The sequence below is a fragment of the Equus quagga genome, chromosome 8, assembly GCF_021613505.1.
Source record: "Equus quagga isolate Etosha38 chromosome 8, UCLA_HA_Equagga_1.0, whole genome shotgun sequence".
Taxonomy (NCBI): domain Eukaryota; kingdom Metazoa; phylum Chordata; class Mammalia; order Perissodactyla; family Equidae; genus Equus; species Equus quagga.
The window spans coordinates 27,480,501-27,498,572 of NC_060274.1; the positions used below are offsets into that span (position 1 = coordinate 27,480,501).

The 18,072-nt window shown below is 42.4% G+C and overlaps 1 protein-coding gene across 2 annotated transcripts in view; it reads left to right on the top strand.

Annotated features, from left to right (window-relative positions):
- The first annotated feature begins 1,882 nt into the window (after positions 1–1,882).
- MAGI2 (membrane associated guanylate kinase, WW and PDZ domain containing 2) overlaps positions 1,883–18,072 on the top strand; it is a 1,189,042-nt gene continuing 1,172,852 nt past the window's right edge. For both annotated transcript variants that reach the window (XM_046668813.1, XM_046668814.1), the window contains exon 1: positions 1,883–2,191. In XM_046668813.1, the coding sequence (XP_046524769.1) occupies positions 1,891–2,191 (301 nt within the window). In that variant the 5' untranslated portion in view covers positions 1,883–1,890. The remainder of the gene's footprint in view (positions 2,192–18,072) is intronic.

Sequence of the window (18,072 nt, forward strand, 5' to 3'; positions counted from 1 at the left end):
CCTCATCACAGCCCCACCAGAACGGTACTTTTAACCCTGTTTAACAAATAAGGAAACTGAGGCTTAGAGAGGTCAAGCGATTGACTCAAGACCACACCCTTGGTAGGTGGCAGAGGTTGCATTCAAACCCGGTCTTCTTTTTGTTTGGGTCGACTGCACATTCTGAACTTCACTGGTGGCCTCCCACACTGTCTTCATCTCAGACATCAAGAACCCCGAGTGCTTTTCATGCTTTGCTTTGAGTGGGTGTGCAACTTTTCTTTTTCTTTTTTTTTTTGGTCTTAAACGTATCATTTGAAAGGAAAGCAAATGAAATTCATTTACCAGTTACAGGAGTTTTTAAAAATCACCGCTCACATCTCACCCGACATCAGGGTTTGAGGGAAAGCCAGCAGCCCTCCTGAGTCCCTGTGCCCCTGTCCTCACCTCTCCTCGCGACTGCAAACTCGGTGAAGGGAGAGGCGCCGGCTGCGGGCAGCGAGCTGAGTTCCAGCTCCGGTGCTGCCTCTGTGCTCACCCTCGGAGCCGTCTTTGCCTTCTCTGTCACAGGACCTTGGCCGGCAGGGTCATCCTAAGGCTTCTTCCCAGGTTACAACCCCGAGTCTGCGGGCTTTGCTGGCCGAGGGCGTGCCCCTGCCGTCTCCACCGCAGGTCCCGGGTTAAAGGGTCCTCTGCTCCGAGGGGGCTGCTCCCTGCTGCCCCACCCCGACCCGCAGCCCCTTTCTTTCCGTTTCCCCTCACACGGAAAAGCGAAGCCCCTTGCCCTCGCTCCCCGGCGTCGCCTTTCTCCAGACAGCCCCGCCTGGGGGATGCTGCCGGCTGCCCGCCCCGCGCCGCGCGGTCCCCGGCTCTCCGCAACTTCCCGCTCCTCGGAGGGGCGTTCTGCAAACTCGGCGTCGGGTCCGTCCACACGGGGAGGCAGAGCCTGTCGCAGTTGGGAACTCCTGCGCCCAGGCCCGCCCCGCAGTCCCGCGCCCGCCGCCAGCTCGGCCCCTGCATCCCGCAGGACCCCGCAGGAGGACCTCGCAGGAGGACCCCCGGACCGACAGCCGCAGCGCTGGCCCCGGCGCCCCTCGTCCAGGCCACGACGCGTCGCCGCAGCCCGGGCCGCACCGGGGGAGGCGGGCGTCCTGGGCGCGCAGCCCCGCCGCCCTCCCTGCGGCCTCCCCGCGCGGGCCTCGGGGCCCTCCTCTCCGCTCCCGCCTCCTCGCGGAGGCCGCCAGGCGGACCCAGCCTGCCTCTCTCCCCGCCTTCACTACCGGGTCAAGCTGCGGAGGGAGGGAGGGAGCGAGCCAGCGAGAGAGACGGCGGCGGAGCGGCTCCCCACCCGGCGCGCGCGCGCGCCCCTGCTCCCCCTCCAGCCTGCTCCCGCCCCCCTGCCCCCTCCCCTCCTGCCAGTCCAGTACAACTAGTGCACACACTCACACACTCACACACACGGCCCCTGCCACTGCCACTGCAGCTGCCATGGATATCAGCTAACAACACACACCCAGGGCGCGCGCGCTTCCACTCGCCGCGCGCAGGAGTGGCCCCCGGCATCCCTACCCTCCTTCCCCACCCCCACCCGGCCGCTCACCAGCTCGGCTCCGGCTGCCGCCGCCGCCGCCACAGCTCTCCTCCGCCGCGGGGCCACAGCCCTGAGTGTCATTCCGGGGCCGGCACCACCTCCCCGAGCTCCCTTACCTCTGCCCAGCCGCCCCTCGCATCCTCCCCCTTCCTCGTCCACACTCCATCCAAAGAAGAGGCAAAGCACCGAGCAGAGAGGGAGGGAGCAAAGTCTGCTCCTGTCACCTCTGGCCCCCCTCGCTCCTCCATCCTCATTCTCTCACACCAACCCCTCCAGCCCAAAGGAACCCCTCAGGAGCTGAGGCGACTCACCCCACTGCCATGTCCAAAAGCTTGAAAAAGAAAAGCCACTGGACTAGCAAAGTCCACGAGAGTGTCATTGGCAGGAACCCAGAGGGCCAGCTGGGCTTCGAACTGAAGGGGGGCGCGGAGAACGGACAGTTCCCCTACCTGGGGGAGGTGAAGCCGGGCAAGGTGGCCTATGAGAGCGGCAGCAAGTTGGTGTCGGAGGAGCTGCTGCTGGAAGTGAACGAGACCCCCGTGGCGGGGCTCACCATCAGGGACGTGCTGGCCGTCATCAAACACTGCAAGGACCCCCTCCGGCTCAAGTGTGTCAAGCAAGGTGAGCGCAGCGGCGGGCTCGGGGCTGTGCCGGGCGCCCGGACCGCTCGGCGCGCGGGGCGGCGGGAGGGTGGGCTCGCGCGAGGAAGGGGGTGTGTTGCGCGATGGCGGGGCGAGGTCGAGAGAACGCCGGCGGAGCGAGCGAGCTCTGCAGGGGAGGCGAACGGGGGGCTGCCTGGCAGGGAGGGGCAGGTGGCGGTGTGGCGTGCAACTTTGTTTGCGCAGTTCCATCCTGCCCTTTGGAAGAGGTTCGGCCTGGTCTGACCTCCGAGGTGCAGGCGAGCTCCCGGGGCAAATTGAATGTGCGTCAGTGGCATCGCCCGCAGTGGGTGATGCGCTTTTGGGGGAAGGAAGGAGGGAAGGATGGGGGAAAGGGAGGAAGAGGAGGAAGGAGCAACTGGAGGTTGCAGCGGCAACACCAGCAGGGCCGGGGACGAGAGGGGGGCGGCAGGGCGAGCGGGGAACTACGCCCCCCCTTTCGGGAGCTGCGCTGGGGAGCGCGTAGATCCGCAGCCCTCTCCTAAGGATGCCGGAGCCGCTAGCGGACGGAGACGGCAAGGGACGGATTGCTTTGGGCGCTCTGACGGGTCTTCCTGAACTTTTCCCCTGCTGCACTCCTCGGTCCCCTCCCCCGCCCCGGGCCGAGTCATGTGGCCCCGCGAGTCACGTGCGCGCTGACAAACCCGGGCGCTCGCCCCTGGCCGGCCCGCGGGAGGCGGCGCGCGGAGCGGGTCCCAGCGTCCGGGGGTCGGGAGGGGAGACGTGGTCCCCCGAGTGTGCTTTCCTCAGGGGTCGCCTTCGTTGACTGCAAGTTCAGTGTGGTTGTACTGTCCCCTGGCCTCGGATTTGCAGGAGGTGTTTGTGAGCAGGAGCTGGGCAAACAGCTGGTTACACTTCAGGCTGCCTCAGCTCCCACCTGGCTTGGATGAGCCTCAGCTGAAGGCTGTAATGAGGATTTAGGGAGACTGAGATCTCGCAGACCTCAATGACTGTCTTTGCTTCAGAGAGGAAAGAGTGAGAGAAAAGTTTCTTGCAAAGAGGACCACTTTAACTGGAATAGAATAGTTTATCTTCGTTTTCCACACTCACAGGCACATTGCATGTGTGGTGTGTATGTCTGTGTGTATATTCATCTCAATGTGAAAGTTTGTTGGTAATCTTACGGTTGCCCTGCCTCAGAGATGGAATGGAGCGCGTCACTGCCTGCGTTTGAGCAATCACTTAGTCTTACTGCATGATCAGCTGTCCAGAAACACTCATAGGGAGATGCTCTTCTCTATGAAACCAATTTTAAAAGTAAACAAGTGAAAAATAAGTCTCAGGCGAAATTTCTTGAATGTAAATTGGCATACAAGAAAACGTTTCCATTGGGAGTTCTTGAGTATTAACAGCTGATGACTTGAGCTGGGCTAATGTAAAGGTTGTCTTGTAGGTCGCTGACGCTCAATAGCCTATGAAAATGAAGAACAGGAATTAGGGAGGAAACAGAGTATCTTGGTATTTCTCAAGGTGATGTAGCAGAGGCTCAAATATAGGGGTTCGTGTTAACATATTTGATGCTATAATACTATCTTATAGCTGTACATATCAAGTTCTGGTTTTGAGTTCAAGAGATCCATTGCGCAGTTAATGACCATGGTTTTGTTGGCCACAAGCTTGGTTTTTGTGGTGGAAAGTGGCTGCCAGAGTTAATGCGCTGTTAAATTGGACAAATGGCACCATCTTAGGAGGTGATGGTCCTGTTATGGTTGGCAGTGATGATCCCATTTTAATGTTGTATTCATTCTGAGCACTACATTTTGGGATGCACCCTGGCAGAATATAATTCTAACAGCAAGAATGTATCTAGAAAAGAAAGGAAGGGAGATGCTTGGGTATTGTAGATATATTCTATCAAATCCAGCAGAAAGACTTAACTTGGAAAAGTGAGGGCATGAAAGCTATCATTAAATATTGAAAAGCTATCAAGTAAGAAAAGGAGTTCTGACTATCCTGTAATACTCCACTGCACAAAACTAAGATGAATCTATGGAAATTTTTGAAGGATGAGGCATCTTTATCTTGATTAAGATCAGCTTTCTAACAGAGCTTTCTGAAAATCTGTGGGCTATATTGTGAATTCATGAGGCCCCCATCATGGGTGTTTCTGAAGAGGCCAAAATGACCACACGCCATGGATTTCTTTGTAAGATGGCAACCTAGACTCCATGTCAGTTAAATCCTGCCATAATTGATCCAAAGTAGTCTCTGATCACTCAATTTCTGTATTATATTTTGTTTGGAAGCTTATTGCTTTTGGAACTCCTGAAATACGTGCAGATAAAGTGATATATTTAAGGAAAAATCTCTTTTCATTCCGTATTAATCCTCAGTTCTGGGCTTCGCTGGGTCGTTGATGATTGATGTTGCGAATGATGTTCCCAGAGCGCACGGGAACGTGATTTCACCTTCTGAATCTCCGTTGACCAAAAAAGAAAATCAATTGCTTCTTTTAGCTTTTGTGGGAAATATAATCCTCTTGTGTATTCTTCTAGATATGGTGGTGTGTCTGTAGCGTTCCCTTGGTGAAATCATTCTTTCCCTTACCAAAATATAGATAGGTTTATTTTATTTATCATTGTAAGCAAAGTGAAATTTTCAGAACCTGACATAGAGATAGTGCCTATATGTCTTGGGTTTTACAACAGATTTCACTTGCTGAGAAAATATTTAGAAACTCTTGACTCAGTAGTTTTATTTCTAGAGAGCCAATAAGCTAGCGTAGCTGAAAAACTTCAATGTGGCTTGTTGAGCAGGTATATTTTTAAAATGTTAATGAGATGATTGATTTTTGAATATTCATTCAGATATTGGATATTATACAGAAACTGCATAACGTAATCAGGTAAACTAAGGCAGATTTTTGCAAAGAAAAGGAGTCATTTGAGTAACAAAAATATTGTTAAAAAGTGCATCAGATAGAATTGCATTGTTTACTAGATTGTTATTTTTGTTTGGCTAATTTTACATTACAGTTGTCATAATTTTAAATCATAATTTTAAAAGAAGGTCAACTACTAGGATTTTAAGACATGCTAGACAAAATAGGTGTATCATAGTTTTTCTGCATTATTTAAATGGTTTTAAAACCATTTTTTAAAGCCATTTAATTCAAGGGATTCCTTTTTTAATTTAAGCTGCTTTTAATCCACACAGTGTTGAGTCATGTCTGAAAAATGCCATTTATTGTCCCATCCAATTATTTCTTATAAACTGTGGCTTTCTAGCTTATAATAATAAACGTTCCTCACCGAAGTATTTAATTCCAAATTAGCAGCTGTGTTCTATTCTCTTGTTAATGCAGCAGACCCAGCTGAAAGAAGTTTGCTGACTGATTTTGAGACCTCTGCTGAAGGTTTTTCTTTCTTTTTTAAAGTTTGCCGCTGAAGTTCACAGCATCCACTTACACAGACCATTGTGTCCTACATTCCTCGAGCTATGGCTTCTCCTGCATCTGATACCTCATGGGGAACTACATAGCCTGGGCTGACTTTCCCATTTAGGATCTCACAATGGAAAACGAAGGCAAAAAGTTGTCTAGTTCTTCCTGTGAGGACCAAGGACCAAATCAGGCCTTTGAAATTCGGTTCTAGAGAAGTACTGCTCTCCCTCCTATTGCTCCTTTCAAAGGCGTCTTCAAGGGAAAGTAGGTCCACATTTATTAAGAGTCATGCTTTTTTTTGGCTGACTTCAGGCTAATATAGAGTTAAGCTTGTATGCTTCTTTTTATTTAGAAAGTCAAAATTTAAGGTATGTGAATCTTGTTGACCAATAAACGATAAAGTTGTTTAACCAATTTGATCAGTTAATTATTTTAGAAGAAAGCAGCTTTAATGTTTTGGAATAAGGTTAGTGAGACAATTGTCTTTGGGCATAATTTATGGGAGATGCTACTGTGGTTTTCCGGTTGATGTACATAATTTAAATGGTATGACCTTGAATGTTGAATATGACCGTTTGCTTTCCCTGTGTTTGTTTTGGATGAGAGCAATCTCAGGGTGACATCACAGCTCAAGGATTTAAGTGCCACTCTCTTCTCTTAGCATTTATACCGTGCAATCTTTTGGCATATTTATTATGCTCACTTTCCATTTCTGTTGCTTGAAACTCACACATTCACTTTCATAATGAGCAAAAGTTTTCACATTTGACAACACTCACTGCTTATAGTTTGCACAGTGGCTTTCAAATGTGTAACAGACTCTGGCTGAATCACTTCCCTTAAGAGTTGGGATGGAATAGTGGTTGAACGTATAGGCTCCCAACTAGACAGCCTGGCTTGGAATTCAGAGTGTGTCACTTAGTATTGGCTATATAAGCAAGTTATCTAGCCTGGGGTGGTAATAGTACCTTGAGAATATTAAGTAAGTTGTGTATTTAAATGATGTAGAGTCTGGTGGATAATATGCGTTATGTAAATGTTATTCCAAACATACTGGTCGTTTTGAGCTAGTGACATTATGAAATGTTTTTAACTTTCAAGATATTTTACTCTTAATTGAAGACCAACTGAAAAATATGCAGTAATTGACTAATTAATAGTATGAGTAATTTGCAAGTAGTATTCTTGAGGTTTTTCTGTAGAGTAAAATAAATCCTTTTCTTTGGAAAGCATTAATGTGAAGAGTACTGCTGTTAAGTGGATTGGAACTTATTTTCACCTTTCAAAAATAACTCCCGCTGATGCTGCCTTTATGAGTAAAGATCTGCTGTTTTATATTTATTTTATACTTTAGCCATAGTTTATTTTCACCCAGTAATTATTCCCTTTGAACCCATATCTTTTCTCCTAAACAGTTGGTGAATATATTGAATCATTTACTCTAGGCTTGATAAGCATAGAAATTCTATTAGAATTCACTAATTTAAGTTTCGGAATTTATTTATACTTCTTACATGTGACTATAGCTAGATACAAGTATTATGTTTTAAGGCGGAGCTTTACTTCTCAGCTAGAAATCAAGCACCTCATAAAGAAGAGCAATAACAAAACAGAATTAATTCGTAAGTGTTCACAGTCAACCATACGTGATAAAGGAAAATACATCAGAATTCAGCAAGAAGTTACTTTGCATTGGTGAGGAGGTCAGTAGCTCAGTGCAAATAATTCTCCATATTGACACTTTCAAACGAAGCAGCCAACAATGTATCTACTACCAGTGCCCCCAGGAATTTTAGCATTTCGGTTGAATTGATCCCATCTTAGAATTCTATAGAAACCAGCTCGGTGTCCAATATTAATTTTCAAAAGTTTTTCTTAGCTACAATCTGGCTATTTATTGTGATAAGAAGCGTGGAATAGGGTCTTACAACTTTCTTAGGATTGTCAACTTTTAAAATTAGTTATTCCATTCCCTTCCCAGATCCCTCTCTTCTGTCTCCAGTAAGGACTGATGTGATAAATTATAATTAATGTTATATAGATAATTTAGTTATAGGTTCATAATTACTGAATTTGCATAGTTAATCAAAGACTCGCGTAGGGATATGCATCTGCTAAAAACTCTTACAAAATGCTCTTATCATCATAGAGAATTAATAATTGCTTCCATTATTGCATTTCATTGACATGCTATCAGCTCTTAAAAAAGACTTCATTTGGGGATTACTTTTTTAAAAACCTTAAGAATTTATTTTCAGTTTAATATATAGAGTTGACTGCTTTGGATAGTCTGGAAGAAAGAGAAAAAGGTTTTTCTTAGTTGTTTGAATATTAACTCAAATGCATCTAGTGTATCTATTTTCAAAGATCTAGTTGGCTCATGAGTGGATATTTTAGATGAATGATTAAATTTGTTTCAATATTTGAAATGATTCTATGACTTTCTCTACCTTGGAAAACATTTCTTGTAATTGTTACATGACTGCATGCCAGGCTTTGTGTCATTTTCAGTTAAACATTTAAAAAAAAATCACTGTCAAAACCATGGCTGTCGTCATATAAACAATAATAGACAAAATCAAATATGTGACAGAAAAAATAAACCTTTATAGTGTGAAGTAAAATATTTGAAGATGTTGATTTTTCTGATGATAAAATTGATGGAAGAACTTTTTGAACCTCTTAACTGCTGTTGGTGAAACTCCTGCATCTGAAACCGTGCATCTGAGATTTTTCCATGAATAACCATGGACTTTATTAAGTGACTGTGTGAAATGACTTAGGAAGAGGCAAACTTGCTTAATTAAAAAAATGTATATTTTTTAATCTATTTTTCACATTATATGATGTTTGAAGAAGTTTCTTAGAACATGAGTTTCCCCAACATTACACTGAATTATTTATATTGCTGTGGATTACAGATGGCATAAAAGCTCTTTGCACTTTACATTATCACTTAATAGATCATAGAGAATGTCTGAGTAATAATGTTGAGTGCAAAAAACAGTTATATCTATTTTTCATTTTACAGGTGAGCAGTGTTGCTTGTCCCAGTATTTTGTATTGGTGTGTGCAGGAAGGGATATATATGAATACAAGGATAATGAATGCTGTAGAAACCCACAGGTTGATTTAGCAACATTTCCTAAACTTGTGGAAATTTGACTAGCTGGATTGCAAGCATGCAAGTTTCAGGGATATGAAACCTCCAGCGTTGCATCTCTGAAGCAATCTCATCAGTCCACAGTTGACCCCAGGTTGCCTTTCTTTGCAGTCTGTGGTGTCAGGATGTTAAAGCAACTCTTTAGTAGGCAGTTTCTTCAAAAAAATAGGAAGCATTTAGGCTTAAAGGGTCACTAAAATCGCCCAAAAGTTTTGACATATTTCCAAATCACCCTGAGCGTGAACAACTGTAATCTTGCCTTTCCAGCAAGTCAGATACTTAGGGAATGTCCATTTTTTTGCTGTTAGGACCAGAGTCTAAATAGACAGAAGGAAGTTGATCACCCTCTGGAAGACAAGAATGCTATCAAGATGCTCTTACCCGTCTGCAGTTAAAATACTGAAACCTTCTTTCAGTATTTCTTCTGAAACATTATTTATGGCTGGATCTCCTTTTCTGCTTCAGTTGAAGTACCTATGCTTTCTTTTTCTTCAGTTTAGTGTGGGAGAGTCACTCCAGAGAACAACAAGTTTGTTCTTCTTCTTGGTATACATGGAACACACACACACACGTTTCAAAAACTAAGCTTCAATGCCAGTTTTTAAATCAATGGTCCCAGAAAGGCATTTATGCATGTGAGGGTACAGTCTTATTTTAAGGAAAGAGTTACATAAAATTATTCCATGTGTGACAAATCTAGCTGAAAAGCTTGCATAGTCACCCATTAATTTTGAACTGTGAATGATATTTTTAACCCTTATAGCTCTGATAATGGGAGACGATCAAGACATAATGTTATCTAGTACCCAGATGATTTCTATATTTCGTATATATTAGTTGTTAAGAAGTCATAATAGGAAGTCAGGTTTTAGTAGTTTGGATTTTTATTATTTTAATTTGCATCACAAGTGGCTGATGGACTACATAATGCTTAGGATAATGTCTTGTTAATATAGCAAAAGAAGGTGCAAAGACAAGAGGCGTGCTTATTCATGAGCTTGGTAACACATTTGCAGAGTAATTTAAATTTTCATTGGTTTAGATGTCCCAGAGTAAAATGAGAGGACTGGATCCAACACGCTGTGCGTATATGGTAAATCACAATTCTCAAGAAGTAATCACTTAAAAATAAGTTAAATGATGCCTAACTTCTAAGTGTTCCACTAAAATACAGGTGTTGGTGTTGCCTTACTGTGAAAATAAAGATGCCAAGAAAAACTAAGTTTAATTAGCATGGATCCTAAGAGGTTTTGTTATGAAATGGAGAATATAATATTTTTAATTATGTTAATGTTTTAAATTTAAAGCCATTTTCTTTATGTCAAATTAATTCACTATGGAATGATACTGTATATGAGTTTATAAAGTGCATATATACCATAAAAATCTAAAAAAACCTGTGTAAAATTAATATCTTTTATAGCCCAAACAATATGCTAACCTACTCCCATGAGTCAAAAAAATGCCCTTTTACATTCTCATCCCAAGTCTCCCTTTTAAAATTAATTGGAAAATCTTCACTGTCTAGTGTGGAGAGCATCCTGATGCCCTTTGTCCTTGGGGAAGTTGACTCTTGTAACATTGACTGGGGAGATGCTTTGCTTCTGTTGAATATGCCTTCAGACAGACTTTAGAAAGCCACAGAGTTCTTAGAGGTATTGTTGGTTTTCTACCTGGAATGCGTTTCTTCTCCTCCTGCTCCCCTCCTTCCTTCCTAACAGAATGCCAGTTTTGTTCAAGCATCCACATGCTGATGGGCTGCTGTGCCATGTGTTTCGTATTAGGCTGGCCTCATCCCAAAGGGATGAACTTAGACTAGTCCAAGCCAAGCATGGTAATTCCATCTCTTTGCCAGTGATTGTTTTAGGAAATGGCTTATAACCCAGTTCTAAGTAATGAAAAGTAAGGTGAAGTCCCTTGGGGACTTTCTGAGAAATTTTTTAGTTCTTGAAATAAGATCCAAGACAGATTTATTCACTTTTCTGTCTGTGAAAGTTGCTGCACATGGAGGTGATGCCTGGACCAGCTGTAGCCATCTTGGGGTCACGAGGAGAGCTAGCCTAAAGGTACAGAGTGGCAGAACAGAGTGATAGAAAGCTACTGGCGCCTTGATGAACTGCTGAAATAATGAACCAGAACCAGCCCTGTCTCAGGACTACTTAGTATTGAGGTAACACTACACAAGATATTTCAAGCCATTTAGATTGGGTTTTCTGTTATTTTGCAGCCAAAATCTTCTGATTGATATAACTGTAAAATGGTATAAAAATAGGCATTTTATTCCTATTTTATTGTTTTGGGGAGCATTGGTGAAGATCTTTCAAAAAGAGAAATCTATTTGGAGAATAAATGAAGATGTATTTTTCTGTTACATAAGCTTGGTGAAATTCTAGGTATGTCTCCATTACCTCATTCAGTTTTGCTCTGGTTGGACTTCTGTTTTAAATTCCAGAAAGTTTTAACCATTCTGAAGTAAAATATGTAGGAACACAAATTCATTTTAACATTATCCAAAATAGAACATAATCAAGAAAGCAAATCAGCTACAAAAATATGCCCACAACTCATGCCAAAACCAACGTGAATACTTTTTGAATTATATAGTGTTTACAAATGTCTGTACCATTGATCCAGGAGTGTTATATAATTATAAACTGACTCATCAAAAATGTTCCAACTTCATTTTCCCGGGGCTAGAATTCATTTGCTTATCATTCGCCAAACATTTGTTGGTAACCTGTTCTCTAGCAGGCACTGAACTAGAGATTGGTGATAAGAAGATGAGTAAGACTTCATTGAGACATGGTCTACACCCTCAAGTCGTCTGTGCTGTGGTATGTCTGTGTGACCTGAGTTAAAAACCATTAAGGAGAATGTTCTTTCATCTTTTAAAGATAGCTTTCAGGATGTGATCAGAATAAGAGGCAGGAAGACGAAACATTTTGGAGGAGAAATATGGATATTCTACATCATAGATTACAGTTCAAGTAATTACGTAAACTCTGTATGTATTTATTTTTAATGTCGTGCTTAACGTGGCAGGCGCTGTGCTCTAGAGTGACCATAGAAAGTTGTGTAGATCTTGATCCCACCCCAGAAATTCCACAGTGCTGTGCAGTAATTAAGATCACCAGATGTGAGTTGAACAAATTATTTCACATCTCTGCATGTCAGTTCCATCCTTTGTAAAACAGGTATCATTAAAGAACCTGCTTCACAAGGATATTATGAGGAATGAATGTTATATGCATATGGCATGCTTAGCCCAATGCCTGGAGTATAGGAGAGGCTCAATTATATATATATGTGTAACATATACAAAATATGTGTATATAATATTTGAAATTATTATAATTATCATATGTACTATATATTCATATTCTATTTGGTTTAGTAATTACTATAAACAAAAATTTTCAATGCAATAAATGTTTTGAAAGACCTGTACTTAGCAGAAGGGCACCTGGTCTCTTCTGAGGTTTCAAGCAACTTTTCATGGAGGAGACAATCCTTGAGTAGAAGACCAGGCAAAGAAGGGAGGAGAAGTCTAGAGAAAAAGCAAGGAGGCGCTGATATTGAGGGTTTTGAAGAATGTGATAAAGAGTTTCCAAGTGCTGAGATCTGGAATTTAATATAGACAGTAGTAATAAATGAGCTTGGGGTATTAGAGGTGGGTCAACCTATTATATAGAACTGAATGGTGAGTCACTGAGTATTATTAATAGCAAACATTTGTGCAGTGCCTATATGTCATTTTTCTAAACATTAAGATAAATGTTAATTAATTTAATCCTCATATCATTCTAAGGCAGGTGCTATCATTAGTCCCACATTTCACATAAGAAAACTGGAGCCCAGAGAGATTAAGAAATTTAGACAAAGCCACCTAATAATTCGCACAGCCAGGATTCAGATCCAGGCAGTGCTCCTAACCACTATACTGCCTTGCCTCTCTGTGTTTGAAAGGTTTTAAGAACAGAATTGACAAGGGTCATATTGTCCATTGTGTTTCCAGTGCCGGAAAATGTAGGCAACATTTTGTGGAACATATGTGGGCAATGAAGAGACCTAACTGAAGGATGCTGAAGACACAAGCAGGAGCCCGTTTAAGAGGCTACAGAGTGATCCAGAGGAGAGGTTTTGAGGTCTTGAACTATTACAGTGAGGATAGGGATGGGAATGAGGGGAAGGAGTTGAGAAATATGGAGGTGGTAAAATTGTCAGTACATGGTGATTGGGATAGGGACAAAGAGAAAGGAGTCTTGCTTGACTTTCTGGTTTCTGTTCGGTAGTATCAAGCCTTATAGAGACTAGAGGCGTGGAGTAGATCTGGGTAGACAGTAATTTCGCTTGGGATATATTTAATGTGACGTGCCTGGACGGAATTCAAGTGGGAGGAGTCTGAATGTTCCAGTCTTAAATTCAGAAGCGCAGTTGGGGCTGAAGGTATAGATTAGGGGATATGAAATTATTCTCTGAGATAAGGTAAAGGCAAACAGAACAAAGAAATCCTGTGGCACCTAGGTTCGAGAAGTCAAGGATCCCAGGAAGGGACCTAAGACTGTTACCAGAGTGGTCTTCACCCTGAGTGAGTGGTGAGCGCTGCCAGCACAGCAGAGATGGTTACAAAGATGGTGGCTGGAACGCTTCCATTGCATTTGGCAAAAATGGAGGTCACCTTTGTTTGCTGCCATTTCAGTGGAGTGGATGGTGCAGAATAACCAGATGTCAGAGCGTAGAAGAGGGAACAGGACGTGAGAAATTGGGAAAAGCAGGTGCATCCTACTCTTTCAAGAAGCTTGCTTAGTAGGAAAGGGTAACAGACAATTGCTCTCATGGGGATGGATGGTTAAGAGGGAAAGAGGAGAGGGTGGAAGAGACACTTGAGCTTAGATTTCTGCATTTGTCACATAAATATATTTTATCCCATCCATATAAAAATATTCTAGCAAATTAAGATCCTTTGACTGATTAGTTGAATAAATCATTATTCATTCTATTTTTGTTTTGTGTCATGCTAAAGCTAGGTCCTGGCATTGAAAGAATAAGGATCGGACCCCTACCCTCCAAGAATACGGAGGAGTGGGTACAAAGCTAACCTTAAAACACTGAGTTTTAGTGGAATGGCACAGAAATAAACATCCTGCTTTTAGAGCGTATTAGAGAGAAAGGAAGAAACAGAGGAGTATAGTGTAAAATAGAATGTGGATCCTGGAGTAAGAGCACTTTGCTGGGTTCCAGTCCCAGGTTCCTCGCTATCCTTCCTTGTGGAGGGACTAACTTTCTCTGAGTCTCAGTCTCCTCCCGTGTTACAGAACGGTGGTTAGAATCAGAGAAGATGACGCGTGTGGAAATGTTCTGTAAAACTTTTAGCCCCGTTCAGTTGGAAATGTTGTTACTTAGAGATGGAAGCTCGCTGGGGGAGGGGGTGCTTCACTGCATAGGGTATTTCTGAGACTGACTCTAAAGTGTGAACCGTGGTTCAGGAGGGGAGGGGTGGAGAGCAGAGACAAGAGCACGACCAACGATGAGAGAGGGCGAAATGACCCTCCTGAGCAGAGAACTGAATGCAGATCAATGAGGCCAGAGAAAGGGGACCTGAGTACTCCTAGGGGCAACTGAAGAATTTTCTGGGAAGGAAACTTGAAATCCTATTAGGGAAGGGCCTGAAATGTAAACCTAAGGAGTGTGGACATTGTTCTCTAGTTGAGTAAACCCGCTGAAGGTGTTTGAACAAGGGAGCAGCCTAATCAAAGTGGTTGGGTGTTTTTATTTTGTTTTTTGGGGGGAGGTCAGTGAGGAAATTTGGTTTGAGGGATGTATAGAGTGGAGAAGAAACTGAGAGCAAGGCCTAAGTTCTGGTATCAGCCGTGGGTGTGGAGGAACGTGAATTTGAGAGAGATTTTAGAAGCAGGATGGCTAGAATTTCTATCCAGTTGAATGGGAGGTAGTGGTGAAGGGGAGACGGGAATGAGAGAGAAGTCTGAGATTTCTGACGCGGGTGGGTGTGTGGAGTAGATGCAGGTGCCATTAACTACAGAGATTAAAATTTAATCTACAGGGGAAATGGCCTTAGGCTGTTCCGGAAATCGAAGATGGCTGTGTTTGACAACTGCGGGAGAAAAAGCACGCTACTTTTAGGATATTTTGGCTCTTAGTGATAAGTACTATAATTATATTCGTGAGCTATTTATCCCTGATTTTTCACTTAAAACAATTTAGACTAGGCATCGAAGTTAGAGTGAATTAACAGAATTAAGTTATAAAACGGCCTATTTTTTATTTTTAGCCGATTTCCTTATTTCGTTTTGCTCCTATTGATATTACCTAAAGAGAAGAGTGAGCAGAGAAAAATGAGGCCCTGGGAGCCAGTGTTTGAGGCGCCTGCCAGATGGCTTGTTTCTGATGTTCAAAGGAGGTTGGTCACATCCGTCTAGAGCTCACAGAACTGTTGGAGCTGCAGGTTGGAGAGCTGAGTGATCTTGTCGGTCATAGCTGTAGCCCTCCGAGGAGCTGTGGTCCCCTCAGAAGAGCCCTGAGGATGAGAAGAGGCCAAGAATGGGGATTTGAGAAATGTCTGTATTTAACAGGCCTGCGTGTATATTTCCTTACTTAGTACTTCTAACCTAGCAGGGGGTAGCGTAAATCTTTAATAATGTACAAACCTATCTTCTTAAATTGGGTCCTTCATAATTTGTATCGCAGAGGGTGTATTTATTATAGATGGATGTTTCATGTTAATGTATCTCTGTTAAGCACTGAAGAGAAAGTTTCGGTTTTACCAGCAAGTTACATACAGACAGCAGTAGTGAGACCTCAGTCTTCAACCGTGCTGCCTTTATCTGCTGTGTTTTTTTAGTCTCAATTCAAAGGTTCCAGGAGCTAAACAATGCCTCATGTTTTGATTCTGTGAGGTGCTATTTTGAGACCAAGCTCCTTGACCGTGGGTGCGATATTCTATGCAGTATTTGCAGGAAACCCTGACAATGCAAACTCTTCTCTAAGTTGTGCTGGCATTTCTTTGTTGAAAGGATGTTTGTAATGAGTTACCTTCCTCTCACATGCAGAATTATTCAAATGTTTCCATATGGCGATGGTTGGAATACGCATCTTTTTGAGCACTCCAAATTGTATCTTCTTTCTTGTAAGAAGTTTCTCTAGTTCAAGGTCGTTGAAATGACGTGTGAAGTATTTGGAACTGTATGTGTTATAGAATTTTGTTAAAAATGAAAAGATTGGCAAATACATCCCAATATTGCAAAGTTCATTTGTTTGATCCAGAATCGACGTGTGAGATTTAGATCCAGGTTCGTAGTATCACGACAAAATATTTACTCATTTTCATTGGCTGTAGAACTATGGTTTGCCAGTAAAGCTGTCGAATATGTCACTTGCCCTAGACCTGGAATTCGTCGAGGGGTAGAGCCACATCTAATTTGTATCTGTTTCCCTAGTACCTGGAAGGATGCCTGAAAATATGTAGAATGTTTAGAAAACATTTGTGGAGTGAATGAATAATAAAGGTCTTCTTTCCCTGTAGTACTTGATTTATTTGAAATGCATTGTACTAGCCAGGGTTCTCCAGAGAAACCAAACCAATAGAAGACGTATACATATATGTATATTATATATACACAATAAAATGAATGCATAAACACCAATAGGATAAAATATATATATGTATAGATAGATAGATAGATAGAGAGATTTTATTGTAAAAAATTGGCTCACATGATTATGGAGGCTGACAGGTCCCAAGAGATGCACAGGAAGTCAGAAACTGGAGACCCAAGAGAGCTGATAGTGTAGTTCCAATTTGAAGGCCAGCAGGCCAGAGACCCAAGAAGAGTTGATGTTTCAGTTCAAATCCAAAGGCAGGAAGAAACTGATGTCTCATTTCAAAGGCAGTCAGGCAGGAGAAATTCTCCGTTACTTGGGGGAGGGTCAGCCTTTTTGTTCTAGTCAGACCTTCAACTGATTGGTTGAGGCCCACCCACATTGGCAGGGCAATTATGCTTTACTCAGTCTACTGATTACAATGCTAATTCGTCCAAAAATACCCTCACAGACACAGATAGAATAATGTTTGACCAAATATCTGGGCCCCTGTGGCCCAGTAAGCTGACGCATAAAATTAACCATCACACACATTAAGAACTTCTGTTCATAATTAATAGCCATTTTTGCCTACAGCTATATCCTTGAAAAATATTTTAAAACATATTATGAAATACATTTTTTTGAATATCCTTACAGCTCTCTATATTATGCTGTGGTAGTTTTTTTGGCAGTGTGGTCACTACCTACCTCATCCATGATGAAACTCATTTCACTTAAAGTGTTGCTTTTTCCCCAAAATATGCCCTATTTTGTTCTAAAATGCGTTTCTTGCTCATGATTAATCTACATGACAAAAATTCCTTGGTTTATTGAGCATCATTTTCATCCTTACACTGAAACTGTTATGAAAGGAATCTGTTTCTGTTTAACTTGAAAGTTGTATGTTAAATAGTTTCAAAAAATGAAAATGCAAATAAAATAGTTTAGCAGTGTGTAACCTGTGCTTACTTGGTCCAGAAGAGCGTGAGCCCTGTGAAAAGCCAGGTTGCTGAGTCGATTGCTCATCCACACGAGAGAGTGGAGCTGCTCATGGCTGAGAAGGAATGACATTGCCAGAGACCTCCTGTATCAGAGGCAGCTTGGAAGTTTAGTTAGATTAAGAGATTTTCTTTATTGGGAGAATAAAATTGCCTCTTTTGCTCCAGAACGGTGGTTTTCATCTAGGATGAGAATTGTTCCAGGCTGTTTTAGAAGAGAAAATGGCTCTATTTGAGAACTAAGGAGAATGGAGAGGTGGTAGATTAAGCAGTTCGTGGTAAATTAGCAATAAAATGGTGTTCGTTTGTTGTCCCTTTAAAAACATCTTTAAATTGTCTGAGTAATCAGAAATAAGAGCTCCTTCAGTGAAGGAAAAGCATAGTACGCATTTTCACCCTAAGAATATTTACTGTTTTCTTCTCTTTGTTCCACTGACCTTTGGATGTATTTGGTTGGTAGGTAAATCAACTAAATTTCTTATTTTTTTAAATTTAAATATTTGTGTGGCGTTTTATGAAGTTATGAATGTTGAACTTGGAAGTTCATATCTAAATTAGCCCTCCGATTTCAGAATTGCTGAATTTACTGAGGGGAGATTAATAAAAACGATTTATTTATTTTTTTCACCATTAGTAATAATGGTGGTACCAGCTAAGTAGTATGTTCCACTTAGTATGTTCCAATCACGTGTGCTCTCTCA